The sequence below is a fragment of the Onthophagus taurus genome, chromosome 10 (assembly GCF_036711975.1).
Source record: "Onthophagus taurus isolate NC chromosome 10, IU_Otau_3.0, whole genome shotgun sequence".
Classification (NCBI taxonomy): Eukaryota; Metazoa; Arthropoda; class Insecta; order Coleoptera; family Scarabaeidae; genus Onthophagus; species Onthophagus taurus.
The window spans coordinates 6,361,119-6,380,761 of record NC_091975.1 but is presented as its reverse complement, the minus strand read 5'-3'; the positions used below and the strand labels follow the sequence as shown (position 1 = coordinate 6,380,761).

At 29.8% G+C, this 19,643-nt stretch overlaps 3 protein-coding genes and 1 long non-coding RNA gene across 4 annotated transcripts; 3 read left to right on the top strand and 1 right to left on the bottom strand.

The window, feature by feature from the left end:
• The first annotated feature begins 2 nt into the window (after positions 1-2).
• Positions 3-877, top strand: LOC111421996 (uncharacterized). The gene is made up of 3 exons (XM_023055189.2): positions 3-86; positions 137-495; positions 553-877. The coding sequence occupies exons 1-3, from the start codon at positions 39-41 to the stop codon at positions 725-727; spliced, it is 582 nt and encodes a 193-aa protein (XP_022910957.2). The 5' UTR covers positions 3-38; the 3' UTR covers positions 728-877.
• Positions 878-3,592: 2,715 nt separating this feature from the next.
• On the top strand, positions 3,593-4,645 carry LOC111421992 (protein spaetzle-like). The gene is made up of 3 exons (XM_023055186.2): positions 3,593-3,979; positions 4,033-4,352; positions 4,408-4,645. The coding sequence occupies exons 1-3, from the start codon at positions 3,926-3,928 to the stop codon at positions 4,580-4,582; spliced, it is 549 nt and encodes a 182-aa protein (XP_022910954.1). The 5' UTR covers positions 3,593-3,925; the 3' UTR covers positions 4,583-4,645.
• Positions 4,646-5,096: 451 nt separating this feature from the next.
• Positions 5,097-5,557, top strand: LOC111421993 (uncharacterized). Its single transcript, XR_011641600.1, has 2 exons — positions 5,097-5,265; positions 5,324-5,557. It is a non-coding gene; the product is annotated as an uncharacterized lncRNA (long non-coding RNA).
• Positions 5,558-9,694: 4,137 nt separating this feature from the next.
• Positions 9,695-15,163, bottom strand: LOC111421990 (uncharacterized). Its single transcript, XM_071199374.1, has 4 exons — positions 14,595-15,163; positions 14,068-14,541; positions 10,281-10,508; positions 9,695-10,226 (listed from the first exon to the last, which is right to left on the bottom strand). Exons 1-4 carry the CDS (start codon positions 14,808-14,810, stop codon positions 9,711-9,713), a joined length of 1,434 nt encoding a protein of 477 aa, XP_071055475.1. The 5' UTR covers positions 14,811-15,163; the 3' UTR covers positions 9,695-9,710.
• Between the last annotated feature and the right edge of the window lie 4,480 nt (positions 15,164-19,643).

Here is a 19,643-nt window from a genome sequence, read left to right as displayed (position 1 = left end):
CCCAAAAAAAAAAATTCAGTGATTTTCACCGTCTCACAATGAATAACCACTTAATTCTCATTTTCTCATTAACTTTTATTACAACGGTAAGACCAAAAACAACTAATTATAACCAATTAAAATCTGCAACTTTTAGATTTATACGGAGATGTTCTCTTTTAACGAAGATTTACACTCTTTAAAGCGTTACACTCGAGAGATAAAACAAGAAAATTGTATGTTACATCTCTGTAATGAAACCAATTACCCTCTGAAGGCAATTACTAAATTGTTGAAGCAAAAGAAAAACATAAAGTTTTTGGAAAACTTCAACGATCAACTTTTTGAACCCTACAAACCACCCAATCCTTTTAAATTTGGGTTGATTTGGAATAATTTATGTGAAGTACGTCAAGTGACGATGTATCCAAGAATCGGAAAAGATATTCAAAACAACATGAAAGTGATAATTAACGTTCAAAAACATCGCCAAGGAATTATTGTCGAAACATGCATGTAAGTTATATTTAAGGTGTTTCTTATTAAATAATTATTGTTTTTTTTGTTACTTAGTGATAATAAAAAGCAATGTATTGAAAAGGAATTTCTTCCTATTGGGCTTACAACGAGGTGTAACCAACAATATATTAAGGTCCGATTGATTACTTTATCCTCAAGTGGAACGTTGGGGCAAGATTATTTCGCAATTCCATCTGGGTGTATTTGTGACAAAAGATCTCACCAATAATTCAAAATCAATCATAATTTTTTCCTTCATAAATGTAAGATTGGTTGCATAATTTGTATAATAAACTGATAATTTTTATGATTAACATCACAACTATTTTATAACATAGAATATGCTATTTTATTGTGTAATATATGTATTTTAATTCTATATATTTAGTATTTAACAAATATGTTGTATAAAGCCGGTTAATAAAAGTTGTGCAATTTGGGTTGCCTAACTACTATATTAAAAATAAAATTTTAAAATTTAATATAAAGAAGATATGATTAACATCACAACTATTTTATATTTTGTAATGTAATATATATTATGTATTTTGTTTTTATTAAATATGTTGTATAAAGCCTGTATAATAGGCTTGTATAAAAGTTGTGCAATTTGGGTTGCATAATTACGATATTAAAAATAAAATTTTAAAGTTTAATATAAAGAAGATATGATTAATATTACAACTATTTTATAACATAAAATGAATTATTTTGTAATGTAATATATATTATGTAAATATGTTGTATAAAACCTGTATAATAGGCCTGTATAAAAGTTGTGCAATTTGGGCTGCATAACTACAATAATAAAAATAAAATTTTAAAGTTTAGTATAAAGGAGATATGATTAATATCACAACTATTTTATAACATAGAATATGTTATTTTGTTGTGTAATATATGTATTTTAATTCTATATATTTAGTATTTAACAAATATGTTGTATAAAGCCGGGATAATAGGCTTGTATAAAAGTTGTGCAATTTGGGTTGCCTAACTACTATATTAAAAATAAAATTTTAAAGTTTAGTACAAAGAAGATATGATCAACATCACAACTATTTTATATTTTGTAATGTAATATATATTATGTATTTTGTTTTTATTAAATATGTTGTGTAAAGCCTGTATAATAGGCTTGTATATAAGTTGCGCAATTTGAGTTGCATAATTACGATATTAAAAATAAAATTTCAAAGTTTAATACAAAGAAAATATGATTAATATCACAACTATTTTATAACATAAAATGAATTATTTTGTAGTGTAATATATATTATGTAAATATGTTGTATAAAACCTGTATAATAGGCTTGTATATAAGTTGCGCAATTTGGGTTGCATAATTACGATATTAAAAATAAAATTTCAAAGTTTAATACAAAGAAGATATGATTAATATCACAACTATTTTATAACATAAAATGAATTATTTTGTAGTGTAATATATATTATGAAAATATGTTGTATAAAACCTGTATAATAGGCTTGTATAAAAGTTGTGCAATTTGGGTTGCATAATTACGATATTAAAAATAAAATTTCAAAGTTTAATACAAAGAAGATATGATTAATATCACAACTATTTTATAACATAAAATAAATTATTTTGTAGTGTAATATATATTATGTAAATATGTTGTATAAAACCTGTATAATAGGCTTGTATAAAAGTTGTGCAATTTGGGTTGCATAATTACGATATTAAAAATAAAATTTTAAAGTTTAATACAATGAAGATATGATTAATATCACAACTATTTTATAACATAAAATGAATTATTTTGTAGTGTAATATATATTATGTAAATATGTTGTATAAAACCTGTAAAATAGGCTTGTATAAAAGTTGTGCAATTTGGGTTGCATAACTACAATAATAAAAATAAAATTTTAAAGTTAAGTACAAAGAAGATATATAATTTATTTTTTTTTCAATTAATGAGTGTCATCAAAAACGGGGAAGTCCCATTAATACATTTAGCATCGTTAATTTAATGTTCTTAACGTGTTAGGTTTTTCCCATTCAGTTAAAATACAGAGTGTATTAAGATACAAGATTATTATGAAATATTTGTGGTTGTAACATCCTTTAAAAAATTATCTCTATTCTAAGAAAGTCAGATTTTGTTTGTATAAAAGTGGAGGCGAAAAGTTTATTTTAATTCAGTTTTTAAATAATTTTATTCGCGATCGTTTTATTTATATTAATAATGCGATAAAAGTATGGTTTTTATATCATAATTTTTCCCTATTAACAGGAAATCCTGTAAAATTATGTGTAGTGGTGTTAATCAAGCAAAAAAATAATAAAATGGGAAATAATGTTGGTTTCATTTTCCTGTGTTTGGTAAATATAATTAACATGTTATTTTTAGTAAGAAAAAAAAGGATGTTTTAGATTATTAAAATTGTTGCGACATCTGAAGATTGTTTTTTTGGGTTTTGCAACAAAACCGAAAATTACCCCAATGAAAAAATTCGTGAAGCTTTAGCAAATAACACTAAATATTATGGATTTTTCGATTCAAATTATGAAGATTCAAACTTAAAATTTGTTAGAAGAAAAAGAAATATTGATTGCACTTTATACAAAATTGGTTCATACCCAAAATTTGCTAAAAATATTGATGGAAAAGTTGTTGGAATCATCCACACTAAACAATTTAAGCAATATTTCGAATATGGAAGATGTTTGTAAGTAAAATCGTTATTAAATTAATTAACGGTCTCTTTAAAACCGACATTTTTAGGGAACCACATTGCAAAATGATTTTTAAAATCGTAGAATTCGCCTCTTTCGATAACACCACAAAAAAGATTGGATTCGAAAAGTTTTATTTGCCAAAAAAATGTCAAAATAAAAAGTAACTTATTTATTTTGTTGTGGTAAATTAAAAACGGGTTGTAACATGTTTGAATATTAAGTGTGTTGATGCAAAGAAATTCCTAGAATTACAAAAAAAAATTATTGAGTCATCACTATTTCGTTGAGTTTGAATAAATAATTTAATAAATTTAATTTTATTCTTTCTTACAACAAAATTTAAAAAATTCATTTATAAATAGTGTTTGTTGAGGATGACGTTGAGAAGTTTCAAAAGAAACGTTCGTAAAGTTACGTTAGTCACGAATTCTTCCTGTCATTTAAGTCGTACGCGTAAGTACTTACATCTACGCACACATTATTTGGTTTATTTTCTGATGCTATGTCGGGAAAATTTCTGTAAACATAAAAAAGACTGGGTCATTTCATAGGAAGTTGACGCGGTTAGGACAAATCCCTTGATTAAATAACATCGTAATCGACTCAGTATAAATATAAACGCAGACAAAACCATTTAATCACTTAGTTGTTAACGTTCATCTTGCGCATTACGTTATCTTTCTTTTCTTGTTGAAAACAAAAAATAATTATCTTTTAAACATGTTTAAATCGGTTATTTTTATGTTTATTATCAACTTAATTCATTTACTAAGTGTAAGTATTTTTTAATAAATATTTTTATGAATAATAAATGAAATTAAAAATAGATTGTTAATGGTCAAGAAAAGAGTGACTGCAAAACTTATCATCTTTGTGAAACTTCCGAGGGTTACAACGAACAACAACTAAAAGAAATCGTTTCGAACGAGAAATATCAAAAATTTCTGCCACTTTTTGGGAATGTTGTTGATAAACCAAACGTTACCATCACCATTGAAAGTCGATTCGGTGACAAATCCAAGGGGAATATGTGCGCAACCAAACGAATTACAATGTTTCCTAAGAAAGGATTAACTCTTAATTCTCAAGAGAAAAAGATCGTCAACGTTCCAGGTTATCACCAAATGGTAACTTTTGAAGCATGCCAGTAAGTTATATCTTTTTTATTTAAACTTAAAAACATAAATATTATTAATTTGTAGTGATGGTGCCGAATGTTATGTAGGAAAAGATTATGTACCTCTCGGAGTTTCAAGTTTTTGCGAAACTCAATTTATTATAGTGAGATTAGTTGTGGTTAATGACGATAATACTTTGGGATTGGAACAGTTTTCGATACCCTCTGGTTGTTCTTGTATGTACTTGGTTAATTCATAATTTAAAAAATTGTTTTAAAATTTTTGTAAAATTAATGAAATAAAATTTAGAACTTTATACAAAGTATGACTCAAATCTTTTTACACTAAGCTTTATAGAAAGCTTAATACGTTTAATTGACCTGGAAAATAAAACATTAAGGTGTTACCTGAATGACGTAGAGAGTTTAACCAGTGACGCATTCGTTGCATTTTTCAACCAAGAAGAAATTCTTTATTTTAAAGATAAATTCTAAGAGCTAAGTGATTTGACTATATATATATATATAAACCCCAACCTTCCTCTGACCAGTTTTAACTTGTCCTTGTATTGAACTTTAGATTTAAACATTATGAATAAGTTTACAATGATTTATTATGCCATCCAATTATCAACGGTAAATATATTTTTTTCAGTCAAATTTTAAATTATATTTAATTTCGAATTTATTTTAGAATGTTAACTCGGCTATAATTCCACACACCTCTCTAAACGACGTATGTATTAATAATTTATGTGAAAATTCAACCACGGATAAAGCGATCATCTAGGAGTTTGAACAACATTAACGACCAAAAATACAACATGTGTTCAACTGAAACTATTACCATATTTCCACGAAGAGGATTTACCGTTGATTTTAAGGAAAAGTTAATTGTGAATATTCCTGGTTATCGTCAAATGGTTACATATGAAGCTTGTCGGTATATATATCTTTTATATATCTATTTATATTTAATTGTTGTTTTTAAATTTTTTTAGAGAACATGGTAAAGAATGTTATGGTAATGAATATTACCCAATTGGAATGAGTAGTATCTGTGAAACGCAATATATCTTGATTCGTTTAGTTGTTCTAAACGAAGGAGAGCATTTAGATTTAGAACAATTTTCTGTTCCTTCCGGTTGTTCCTGTATGTATAAATTATAAAAATGATGTATATGATACTTGTTAATGATTTAATAATTATTTATTAATGTATATATGCCAACATATCTTAATTCGTTCCTGAGATATGATTTTTGTAAGTTTCTTAAAAATCATAGCAACTAAAGTTGTAATATTGTAATAACCCATCAAATCTTTATTAAATTTGCTTTAAAGTGATCCTTATTTCATCGTTATATCTCGATTCGTTCTTGAGATACGATGTTTTTAAATTTCCACAACCATAAATGCAGAGTTGACTTTAAAAAATTATAACAACGTGATTTATGGAACATTAATAATTATTTATTGCACATTAAATCTTTATTAAATTTGCTTTAAAATGATCCTTATTTCATCGTTATATCTCAATTCGTTCTTGAGATACGATATTTGAAATTTCCTAAAAATTAAAACTACCAAAAATGCATAGTTGAGTTTAAAAAATCACAACAACTAAAGTTGTGGGAAATTAATAATTATTTATGGCCCATCAAATCTTTATTAAATTTACTTTAAAATGATCCTTATTTCATCGTTATATCTCAATTGGTTCTTGAGATACGATGTTTTTAAATTTCCACAACCATAAATGTAGAGTTGACTTTAAAAAATTATAACAACTAAAGTTGTGGGAAATTAATAATTATTTATGGCACATCAAATCTTTATTAAATTTGCTTTAAAGTGATTCTTATTTCATCGTTATATCTCAATTCGTTCTTGAGATACGATGTTTTTAAATTTCCACAACCATAAATGCAGAGTTGAGTTTAAAAAAATATAACAACGTGATTTATGGAACATTAATAATTATTTATTGCGCATTAAATCTTTATTAAATTTGCTTTAAAATGATCCATATTTCATCGTTCTATCTCAATTCGTTCTTGAGATACGATATTTTAAATTTCTTAAAATCTAAAACTACCAAAAATGCATAGTTGAGTTTAAAAAATCATAACAACTAAAGTTGTGGGAAATTAATAATTATTTATGGCCCATCAAATCTTTATTAAATTTACTTTAAAATGATCCTTATTTCATCGTTATATCTCAATTGGTTCTTGAGATACGATGTTTTTAAATTTCCACAACCATAAATGTAGAGTTGACTTTAAAAAATTATAACAACTAAAGTTGTGGGAAATTAATAATTATTTATGGCACATCAAATCTTTATTAAATTTGCTTTAAAGTGATTCTTATTTCATCGTTATATCTCAATTCGTTCTTGAGATACGATGTTTTTAAATTTCCACAACCATAAATGCAGAGTTGAGTTTAAAAAAATATAACAACGTGATTTATGGAACATTAATAATTATTTATTGCGCATTAAATCTTTATTAAATTTGCTTTAAAATGATCCGTATTTCATCGTTCTATCTCAATTCGTTCTTGAGATACGATATTTTAAATTTCTTAAAATCTAAAACTACCAAAAATGCATAGTTGAGTTTAAAAAATCATAACAACTAAAGTTGTGGGAAATTAATAATTATTTATGGCGCATCAAATCTTTATTAAATTTACTTTAAAATGATCCTTATTTCATCGTTATATCTCAATTGGTTCTTGAAATACGATGTTTTTAAATTTCCACAACCATAAATGTAGAGTTGACTTTAAAAAATTATAACAATTAAAGTTGTGGGAAATTAATAATTATTTATGGCACATCAAATCTTTATTAAATTTGCTTTAAAGTGATTCTTATTTCATCGTTATATCTCAATTGGTTCTTGAGATACGATGTTTTTAAATTTCCACAACCATAAATGCAGGGTTGAGTTTAAAAAAATATAACAACGTGATTTATGGAACATTAATAATTATTTAATGCACATTAAATCTTCATTAAATTTGCTTTAAAATGATCCATATTTCATCGTTATATCTCAATTCGTTCTTGAGATACGATATTTTAAATTTCCTAAAATTAAAACTACCAAAAATGCAGAGTTAAGTTTAAAAAATCATAACAACTAAAGTTGTGGGAAATTAATAATTATTTATGGCACATCAAATCTTTATTAAATTTACTTTAAAATGATCCTTATTTCAGCGTTATATCTCAATTCGTTCTTGAGATACGATGTTTTTAAATTTTCATAACCATACATGCAGAATTGAGTTTAAAAAAATATAACAACGTGATTTATGGAACATTAATAATTATTTATTGCTCATTAAATCTTTATTAAATTTGCTTTAAAATGATCCTTATTTCATCGTTATATCTCAACTCTTTCTTGAGATACGATATTTGAAATTTCCTAAAAATTAAAACTACCAAAAATGCATAGTTGAGTTTAAAAAATCGCAACAACTAAAGTTGTGGGAAATTAATAATTATTTATGGCACATCAAATCTTTATTAAATTTGCTTTAAAGTGATTCTTATTTCATCGTTATATCTCAATTCATTTTTGAGATACGAGGTTTTTAAATTTCCACAACCATACATGCAGAGTTGAGTTTGAAAAAATTTAATAACGTAATTTATGGAACATTAATAATTATTTATTGCACATTATACCTTCATTAAATTTGCTTTAAAATGGTCCATATTTCATCGTTATATCTCAATTCGTCTTGAGATACGATATTTGAAATTTCCTAAAAATTAAAACTACTAAAAATGCATAGTTGAGTTTAAAAAACCACAACAACTAAAGTTGTGGGAAATTAATAATTATTTATGGCACATCAAATCTTTATTAAATTTGCTTTAAAGTGATTCTTATTTCATCGTTATATCTCAATTCATTCTTGAGATACGAGGTTTTTAAATTTCCACAACCATACATGCAGAGTTGAGTTTGAAAAAATTTAATAACGTAATTTATGGAACATTAATAATTATTTATTGCACATTATATCTTCATTAAATTTGCTTTAAAATGGTCCATATTTCATCGTTATATCTCAATTCGTTCTTGAGATACGATATTTGAAATTTCCTAAAAATTAAAACTACCAAAAATGCATAGTTGAGTTTAAAAAATCATAACAACTAAAGTTGTGGGAAATTAATAATTATTTATGGCATATCAAATCTTTATTAAATTTGCTTTAAAATGATCCTTATTTCATCGTTATATCTCGATTTGTTCTTGAGATACGATGTTTTTAAATTTCCACAACCATAAATGCAGAGTTGAGTTTGAAAAATTTTAATAACGTGATTTATGGGACATTAATAATTATTTATTGCACATTAAATCTTTATTAAATTTGCTTTAAAGTGATCCATATTTCATCGTTATATCTCAATTCGTTCTTGAGATACAATATTTTAAATTTCTTAAAATCTAAAACTACCAAAAATGCATAGTTGAGTTTAAAAAATCACAACAACTAAAGTTGTGGGAAATTAATAATTATTTATGGCACATCAAATCTTTATTAAATTTACTTTAAAATGATCCTTATTTCATCGTTATATCTCAATTGGTTCTTGGGATACGATGTTTTTAAATTTCCACAACCATAAATGCAGAGTTGAGTTTAAAAAAACATAACAACGTGATTTATGGAACATTAATAATTATTTATTGCACATTAAATCTTTATTAAATTTGCTTTAAAATGATCCTTATTTCATCGTTATATCTCAATTCGTTCTTGAGATACGATATTTAAAATTTCCTAAAAATTAAAACTACCAAAAATGCATAGTTGAGTTTAAAAAATCACAACAACTAAAGTTGTGGGAAATTAATAATTATTTATGGCACATCAAATCTTTATTAAATTTGCTTTAAAATGCTCCTTATTTCAGCGTTATATCTCGATTCGTTCTTGAGATACGATAATTTTAAATTTCTACAACCATAAATGCATAGTTGAATTTAAAAAAATATAACAACGTGATTTATGGAACATTAATAATTATTTATTGCACATTAAATCTTTATTAAATTTGCTTTAAAATGATCCTTATTTCATCGTTATATTTCAATTCGTTCTTGAGATACGATATTTGAAATTTCCTAAAAATTAAAACTACCAGAAATGCATAGTTGAGTTTAAAAAATCACAACAACTAAAGTTGTGGGAAATTAATAATTATTTATGGCACATCAAATCTTTATTAAATTTGCTTTAAAGTGATCTTTATTTCATCGTTATATCTCAATTGGTTCTTGAAATACGATGTTTTTAAGTTTCTTAAGTAAAGAAAAGAGGTGATTATGATATTTCTTTATTATTCCCTTAACTAGTACAAGATTTAACAATATTTTTACTTCGAACGAATATATTTAGCAATGGTTTAAGACATCCCCAAATAGTACAAACGATTGTAATCCATATACATAAATCGGCTTGCATACTAGAAACTTTTCTGGTAAACCAACCAATTTTATAGCCAGTTATAGTTGCCCCTAAACCAACAGCAACGGCTCCCAATCCTACCAAAGCATGAAACACTTTCAGAATATTAGGGGATACGAAACGCCGCAATTGCGTTGTAAACAATGTAGGCATTCCATTGATACAAGCGATCCCCGTTAAAATCAATGAAGCAAATCCTGTTTTACCATGCTCGCTTGTAAAATGTTTTCTTCCCTGCTTACTGTACACTATCGTTGCAAATCCTCCGATTGTTAACCCACAGGCTACAATAAATATTAACCAATGAACATGTTGTCTCCACTTTGCCACTAAATGTTTTCCGAAAATATTTTCTTTAGCTATAATCATCATTCCTTCCGTACTTATAAATGCCCACTACAAAGGTATATTAATATAATTATGGTTAATATATTAATAACTTTTACTCACCCCGAGAATATAAAGAAAAACGTGCCATGTTGTTAAATTAAATGATTCTTGTTGAGCACAAAGGTAAATCACAAAAATTGTAACAGATAATAAAAGTACATGAGAAACTGTTGTTATGTGTTCTAATAAATCCACGAAGAAACTATCACCTTTCTTAATATTTTGAACTTTAGAATTCATTTTTAGACTAATATTTGAGGAGTTTTTGAAAATCTGAAATTCATGGTGGTGTGAATTTATTTATAAAGAAACGTATCAAAGTATCGATAAAAATCTTGCTAACCAATCATCAATCAATGTTTCGTTTAACGATTTTTTACTTTTATTACTTACATTTATTCACGTATACTAGATAATCTTAGAACATAACGATAGGTTAATGTAAACATTGGTCTTGATTATGTTTACCAATTCCGTTTTTAAATCGTCATTATTAATAGTATTATCTTGATTGTTGTCTAATACGTGCAGGAGATAATTCGAATCAAGTGTATTTATATTTTTAATTTAATTCTTTATCATTACAAGATTTTTTGATGGAATAATAATTTTTCTTAAATAAAACAATTTATTTTGATGACTAAAACATAGTTGAATTTAAAAAATTATAACAATTTGGTTTATTGAACAATAATAATTATTTATGGCACATTAAATCTGTACTAAATTTGCTTTAAAATGATCTTAGTTTCATCGCTATATCTCAATTCGTTCTTGAGATACGATTTTTTTAAATTTCTTAAAATTTAAGGCAACCAAAAATGCAGAGTTGAGTTTAAAAAATTATAATAACGCGGTATATGGAACATTAATAATTATTGATTGCACATTAAATCTGTACTAAATTTGCTTTAAAATGATCTTGGTTTCATCGCTATATCTCAATTCGTTCTCGAGATACGATTTTTTTAAATGTCTTAAAATTTGAGGCAACCAAAAAAGCAGCGTTGAGTTTAAAAAATCATAACAACTAAAGTTGTGGGAAATTAATAATTATTTATGGCACATCAAATCTTTATTAAATTTACTTTAAAATGATGCTTATTTCATCGTTATATCTCAATTCGTTCTTGAGATACGATGTTTTTAAATTTCCACAACCATAAATGCAGAGTTGAGTTTGAAAAAATATAACAACGTGATTTATGGAACATTAATAATTATTTATTGCACATTAAATCTTTATTAAATTTGCTTTAAAATGATCCTTATTTCATCGTTATATCTCAATTCGTTTTTGAGATACGTTATTTTAAATTTCTTAAAATCTAAAACTACCAAAAATGCATAGTTGAGTTTAAAAAATCATAACAACTAAAGTTGTGGGAAATTAATAATTATTTATGGCACATCAAATCTTTATTAAATTTACTTTAAAATGATGCTTATTTCATCGTTATATCTCAATTCGTTCTTGAGATACGATGTTTTTAAATTTCCACAACCATAAATGCAGAGTTGAGTTTGAAAAAATATAACAACGTGATTTATGGAACATTAATAATTATTTATTGCACATTAAATCTTTATTAAATTTGCTTTAAAATGATCCTTATTTCATCGTTATATCTCAATTCGTTTTTGAGATACGTTATTTTAAATTTCTTAAAATCTAAAACTACCAAAAATGCATAGTTGAGTTTAAAAAATTATAACAACTAAAGTTGTGGTAAATTAATAATTATTTATGGCACATCAAATCTTTATTAAATTTGCTTTAAAATTATCCTTATTTCATCGTTATATCTCGATTTGTTCTTGAGATACGATGTTTTTAAATTTCCACAAACATAAATGCAGAGTTGAGTTTAAAAAAATATAACAACGTGATTTATGGAACATTAATAATTATTTATTGCACATTAAATCTTTATTAAATTTGCTTTAAAATGATCCTTATTTCATCGTTATATCTCAATTCGTTTTTGAGATACGTTATTTTAAATTTCTTAAAATCTAAAACCACCAAAAATGCATAGTTGTGTTTAAAAAATCATAACAACTAAAGTTGTGGGAAATTAATAATTATTTATGGCACATCAAATCTTTATTAAATTTGCTTTAAAATGATCTTAGTTTCATCGCTATATCTCAATTCGTTCTTGAGATACGATTTTTTTAAATTTCTTAAAATTTAAGGCAACCAAAAATGCAGAGTTGAGTTTAAAAAATTATAATAACGCGGTATATGGAACATTAATAATTATTGATTGCACATTAAATCTGTACTAAATTTGCTTTAAAATGATCTTGGTTTCATCGCTATATCTCAATTCGTTCTCGAGATACGATTTTTTTAAATGTCTTAAAATTTGAGGCAACCAAAAAAGCAGCGTTGAGTTTAAAAAATCATAACAACTAAAGTTGTGGGAAATTAATAATTATTTATGGCACATCAAATCTTTATTAAATTTACTTTAAAATGATGCTTATTTCATCGTTATATCTCAATTCGTTCTTGAGATACGATGTTTTTAAATTTCCACAACCATAAATGCAGAGTTGAGTTTAAAAAAATATAACAACGTGATTTATGGAACATTAATAATTATTTATTGCACATTAAATCTTTATTAAATTTGCTTTAAAATGATCCTTATTTCATCGTTGTATCTCAATTCGTTTTTGAGATACGTTATTTTAAATTTCTTAAAATCTAAAACTACCAAAAATGCATAGTTGAGTTTAAAAAATCATAACAACTAAAGTTGTGGGAAATTAATAATTATTTATGGCACATCAAATCTTTATTAAATTTGCTTTAAAATGATCCTTATTTCATCGTTATATCTCAATTCGTTCTTGAGATACGATGTTTTTAAATTTCCACAACCATAAATGCAGAGTTGAGTTTAAAAAAATATAACAACGTGATTTATGGAACATTAATAATTATTTAATGCACATTAAATCTTTATTAAATTTGCTTTAAAATGATCCTTATTTCATCGTTATATCTCAATTCGTTTTTGAGATAAGTTATTTTAAATTTCTTAAAATCTAAAACTACCAAAAATGCATAGTTGAGTTTAAAAAATCATAACAACTAAAGTTGTGGGAAATTAATAATTATTTATGGCACATCAAATCTTTATTAAATTTGCTTTAAAATTATCCTTATTTCATCGTTATATCTCGATTTGTTCTTGAGATACGATGTTTTTAAATTTCCACAAACATAAATGCAGGGTTGAGTTTAAAAAAATATAACAACGTGATTTATGGAACATTAATAATTATTTAATGCACATTAAATCTTTATTAAATTTGCTTTAAAATGATCCTTATTTCATCGTTATATCTCAATTCGTTTTTGAGATACGTTATTTTAAATTTCTTAAAATCTAAAACTACCAAAAATGCATAATTGTGTTTAAAAAATCATAACAACTAAAGTTGTGGGAAATTAATAATTATTTATGGCACATCAAATCTTTATTAAATTTGCTATAAAATGATCCTTATTTCATCATTATATCTCAATTCGTTCATGAGATATGATTTTTTTAAATTCCTTATTTTTGATTTAATTCTTTATCATTACAATATTAGTTGTTGGAATAATATTTTATTTTAAACAATATAATTTATTTTTGAAATCACGTTAAGAACTCGTACGTGCTTTGAACTTTTGGATCACAAAGAGTTTTTGAAAAGTTATTAGGATGTTTTCAAAATATATATAATTTTAGGATAGACATTAAATAAAGCACATAAATTATTTTAATATTTTTTGTTATAAATACAAATCTTAATTTGATCTAACCAATTTGACAATTTTAATAACAGTATTTAAAATCGGTTTTTTAATAACAGTTAAGCAAACCCCAGACACAGTAACGGTACAAATTTTCATCATGTTTGCATTTGATCTTTCTCTAAACCAAGCTGTATGAAAACCTGTGGCGGCCGCAACTAATCCACTTAAAACGGCTACTAAACCCAGAACTACATGGCAAATTTTTATGATCGGATTCAAAGCTCCCTCTTTATTGCAAAAAAATGACGGGACTCCCAAAACGAAAACAATGTAAGCCGAAAAAGTGGCAACAGCTCCTGGTAGAGCGTGTTCCGTATCGAAATGATTTTTTCCCTCGGCTTTTGTATGTTCATAAATAACCACAAATCCGGCTATTATAAAAGCTGTCGCAATTACCATTATAGCCCAATGGACTATATTGCGCCATTTTTGAGTCAGTCTGCTAGAGAATATGTTTTCGCTCCTTGAAAATAAAATTCCTTCGGTTACTAAAAAAATCCACTAAAAAAAGACTCATTTTAAAATAATAAATAATTAATTCATAATTAACTTACCCCAATTGTATATAAGAAAACGTGCCATGCAATTAAACTTAATGGACCGGGAAAACATAAATAAATAACGTAAGCAGATACACCTATAGCTAAAACATGTTGAAGAGTTGTTAAATGCGTAGAAATATCGTGGATAATTTCTAAAAATGTTTCTTTAGGTTTATCCTCTTTTTGTTCTTCAGGACTTTCGCCAAACGATAAACCGAACGAAGGCATCTTGGGGTATGATCAAAAATAATTTTTAAGCAAATATTTTGTTTTAGGTTACTGATAAACCCAAATTCTTTTAATCCGTTGAAATCTACGCAATTTACAACACTGATAACGTTGGTTTCTTCTTAATCCATGTTAATGCCAAGTTAATAAAAGGTCACAATGTTAAATATATTTGTTATAAATCAAACTCCTCAAGTGTTAACAAAACAACTAAAGATTTTAGCTGATAAGAATAAAATATTATTGGAATCGAAGAAAATTAGGGAATGAAAAATTTTGATTTAGGATTTTTTAAAGAAAGAAAAGATCAAATAGCTTTAAGGGAAGATTACGTAGATAACAACATTTTAATTAAATTATACAGTGAATTTCACTTAAGATGCAATATACAAAGATATATTTTTATAAAAACCAGAGTGTACCTACTTACTTTGTTCCACATAAAATATCACTATGTTGCATATTTATATTGAACTAAAACTAGAACTAAAACTACCCCTAGAACTAGAAAGTATGATTGTAGTTCTAGGTCTTGTGTTAGTACTAGTGATAGCGCTAGTGTAAAACTAGAACTAACAGTTAGTTAGTTAGTTTTACTTACTAGTTTTACACTAGCGCTATCACTAGTACTAACACAAGACCTAGAACTAGAAACATTCGGATTTAGCCGCACGTCTCTCAAGGCGGCTAAACCCGAATGATTCTAGTTCTAGGTCTTGTGTTAGTTCTAGTGATAGTACTAAACTAGAACTAACACTAGACCGAGAACTAGAATCATTCGGGTTTAGCCGCACGTCTCTCAAGACGGCTAAACCCGAATGATTCTAGTTCTAGGTCTTGTGTTAGTTCTAGCGATAGTACTAATAGTACTAGTTTTAGTTTTATACTAGCACTATCACTAGTACTAACACAAGACCTAGAACTAGAAACATTTGGATTTAGCCCCACGTCTCAAGACGGCTAAACCCGAATGATTCTAGTTCTAGGTCTTGTGTTAGTTCTAATGATAGTACTAAACTAGAACTAACACAAAACCTAGAACTAGAAACATTCGGGTTTAGCCGCACGTCTCTCAAGACGGCTAAACCCGAATGATTCTAGTTCTAGGTCTTGTGTTAGTTCTAGTGATAGTACTAAACTAGGTGTCTAAACTATGTTCAACATGGTGAAGAGGGAGATCAGGCTGGGAAGGGAAAAGGTGCAAATAGTCACGGTGTACAGCAGATCTATGAAGGAGACAAAGAATCAATGGGAAGGGATGGTGGGAGAAGGGAAGGAGGGGTATTTAATAATGGGAGGAGACTTCAACGCGAGAGTGGGGGAAGGGGGAGGAAGGCTGGGGTTATGGGGAGAGGAGAGGGGGCGAGGGTCGAAGGATAAGGTGCAGAATGGGGAAGGAAGGGAATTGTTGCAGTGGGTGGAGAAGAACGGATGGGTGATACTGAACGGCAATAAGGAGGAGGGAGAAGAAGGGGAGTACACATATACAGGGGCAAGGGGGGCGTCGGTAATTGATTACGTGGTGGTGGACCAAGAGATGTGGGATAGGGTGGAAAGCTTCAGGGTGGAATTGGTACTAAGGGGCGCGTGGGGGAGAGGGAGTTTGAATCGGGAAAGAAAAAGTATAAGGGCTGACTGGTCGGAAAGAGGGATAGAACACTTTAGGGAAAAGTTGGAAGGGTGGCGACGGAGAGTGGAGATGTCTAGGGGGGTGGACGAGCTGGCGCGGGTGGTGGGGGAAGCGATATCGAAGAAAGAGTACGTACGAGGGGGCAGTGCAAAGCTAGGCAGGAACGAATGGTGGGATGGTGAGTGCATGGGGGCGAAGAGAGAGGCGAGAAGGAAGTTGAGACAGTGGCGGAGAGAGTTGGCGGGGGTGGAAGAATATAGGGAAGCATTGAGGGGATATAAAGAGATATGCAAAAGAAAAAAGAAAGAATTGAGGGAGAGGGAGGCGGAAGAGATTAGAAGGGTGAGACAAGAGGGTGAAGTTTGGAAATATATAAACATAATAAGGAAGGTACGAGAGGAAATTACCAGTGAAATACAAATGACGGAGTGGAGAGATTACTTCAAGGGTCTGCTGGAGGGGGAAGAGGAGAGGCGGGTAGAGGAGGTAGATACAGGGGGACGGAGAGGAGAGGAGATGGCCGGGGAACAAATGGAGGCGGCGTTGGGGGGACTAAAAAGGGGGAAGGCTCCAGGGGAGGACGGTGTCCAGAATGAGGCATGGCTGGAGGCAACGGGAGAAGTGAGGGGAAAGTTGTTGGAAGCGCTGAACAAAGTTTGGAAAGGGGAAGGGTTTCCGATTGGATGGAGGACGGCGATAATAAGCCCCTTGTACAAGAAGGGAGTGAAGGGAGTAGTGGAAAGTTATAGGGGAATTAGCTTAATGGACTCGGCGTACAAGATATATGCGAAGGCGCTGCTGCAGAGGTTGGAGGAAGAGATGGAAGAGAAAGGGATCTTACCGGACGGACAGGCAGGATTTAGAAAGGGAAGGGGCGCGATAGATAACGTGTACATATTGAAGCACTTGGTGGATAAAGAGCTGGAAGGGAAGGGAGGGAAGCTTTACGCCCTATTCATAGATCTAAAGGCAGCGTTTGATAAGGTGAATAGAGGGAAGTTATGGGAGGAGATGAGGAGGAGAGGGATTACTGGTGGGACAATAAACAGGGTGAGGGAGATATACGCAGAGACGATAGCTAGGGTAAAGGTGGGGGACGAGTTAACGGATAGGTTCTGGACAACGAGGGGTTTGAGGCAGGGATGTCCACTTAGTCCCGCTCTGTTTGCCTTGTATACCGCAGACATGGAAGACAGATTGACCGGTGGGCAGATGGGAGGTGTGGTTGTAGGGAGGAGGAAGGTGCATTCACTGGCTTACGCGGACGATTTGGTGGTAGTGGCGAGAGAGGCGAAGGAGATGAAGGCGATGATGCGGAGTTTGGAGAATTACTTTAGGGGGAAGGCTCTGGAGGTGAATGTAGGAAAGACAAAGGTTATGAAGTTCTGTAAAGGGGGTAGAAGGAAGAGCGAAGATTGGAGGTGGGAAGGGAAGGAGATAGAGGAGGTGAGGGAGTACACATATTTGGGGTACAGATTTAGAGAGGACAACAAGGAAGGCGCGCATGTGAGGGCAATGGCCAAGAAGGCGAATAAGGTGATGGGGCAGGTCTGGGGGTGGGGAGAGAGATTATTTGGAAGGGATATAGTTTAAAATTTTGGGGGAGTGCTGGAAAGAGATTAAGGCAGGGAAAGGGGGTTACGGGCAACGAGGGAGGGAGGAATATTTCAGAAGGGTGGGGTACTCAGTGAAAGCGGTAGATGATAGAAGGAGGGAAGGGATTGAGATGTGGAAAGAGCTGGAGAGCAGGGATAGAGATGTACAGAGGCAAGAAAGAAGGGGGCAGATAAGGGAGAGCAGGTACAACCCTAAGTACGAGGAAATAATAACGGAGGGATTGCCGAAGTACCTGTCGGTGGAGGGGGATGAGGAGGGGAAGAGGATGGTGGCAAGATTCAGATGCGGCAATGAGGAGAGAGCGAATAGGTATTGGATGAGAGATGATGAGAGGGGTTGTAGGTTATGTGGGGGGGAGTGGGAGTCGTTGGAGCACCTACTGAGGGAGTGTGACGAGCTAAGAGAGGAGGTGATCGGCTGGAAGCAGGTGCTGGGGCAGAGGGAAGAGAATGGATGAGGGAGGTGGTGGCGACAAGGCAGCGTAGGGAGATGCGGGGAGGAGATGGGGAGGGGTGGGATAGGAAATAAAATGTATTGTATTGTAATGTGATATATGTAATTGTAAATTATCAAATTATCAATTACAAAATAATTTAACTCATTTTGAGTTTCAAGGTTTTGTCAGATTTGAAAGCTTTTTTAACGACAATAAGTCATCACTGCATGCTCAAGGGAAGTTAACAGTTCTTAAAGCTTCTAGGTACATAATTATCCTGTAGCGGTATGTAAAAAGCATAAGCATAATTCGCTACTTTGATTGTTTTTTGTCTGCAGTGTTTAACAGGTTCGCGAAAGATATAGCCGCGTAAATCTTGCAAATTTTATAGTTGAGCGAGGTAAATGGTTGATGAAACAGACTTTTTGGTGTTAATGACATGATTAGTTCTTTAATTAATACTTCCATTATTTTGTAATAATAACCGAATAGTTAATAATGGCTTTCATTTTTACTAGTTACAAATACATTTAGGTTTTAAAGATTTCCTAATCTCTTCCAAGAAGTCTCAGATTAACAAAAATGTCTTTCACTTATTCTTAGTAGCTCCCAATATTTAGAAATAGCCCTTATTTGTTTGCAATACCCTTCAATTTTAATGGCGTCTTAATACATCCTAATGTATTTCGAATAGATCACTAATAGTTAGCAATAAATTTAGTGAACACCTCAAACTCCTCAAACGATAGTCCCAAATCGGCTTGTAATTAAATTTTATTCCAACTTATTCGGTTTATAATTTGTTTACCAAACTCCATCGATTTTGTGTGAAAGCGTAAAATCTAAATTTCCGGGTGGCGATTTTAAAAATAGATTTATATGATACAAATCGTTGAAACACGTTACATTCGAACGTGTGTAATTCATACGAATGTCGTTTGACGTAACAACGGATCAATGAAAATATTTGTTTTGATTAATTTATAAATCAGAATTATGCCATATTATAAACAGACTCGCGTATTTGTATAATCAAAGAATTTATCCAAGTCGAAAGGGCCACTCGAATCGAGTACAAATACATTTAAAGCTGAAACACGCAAGCGCGCATTTCAAAATTTTCTTGAATACGCCGATGAAGGTTTTGAGG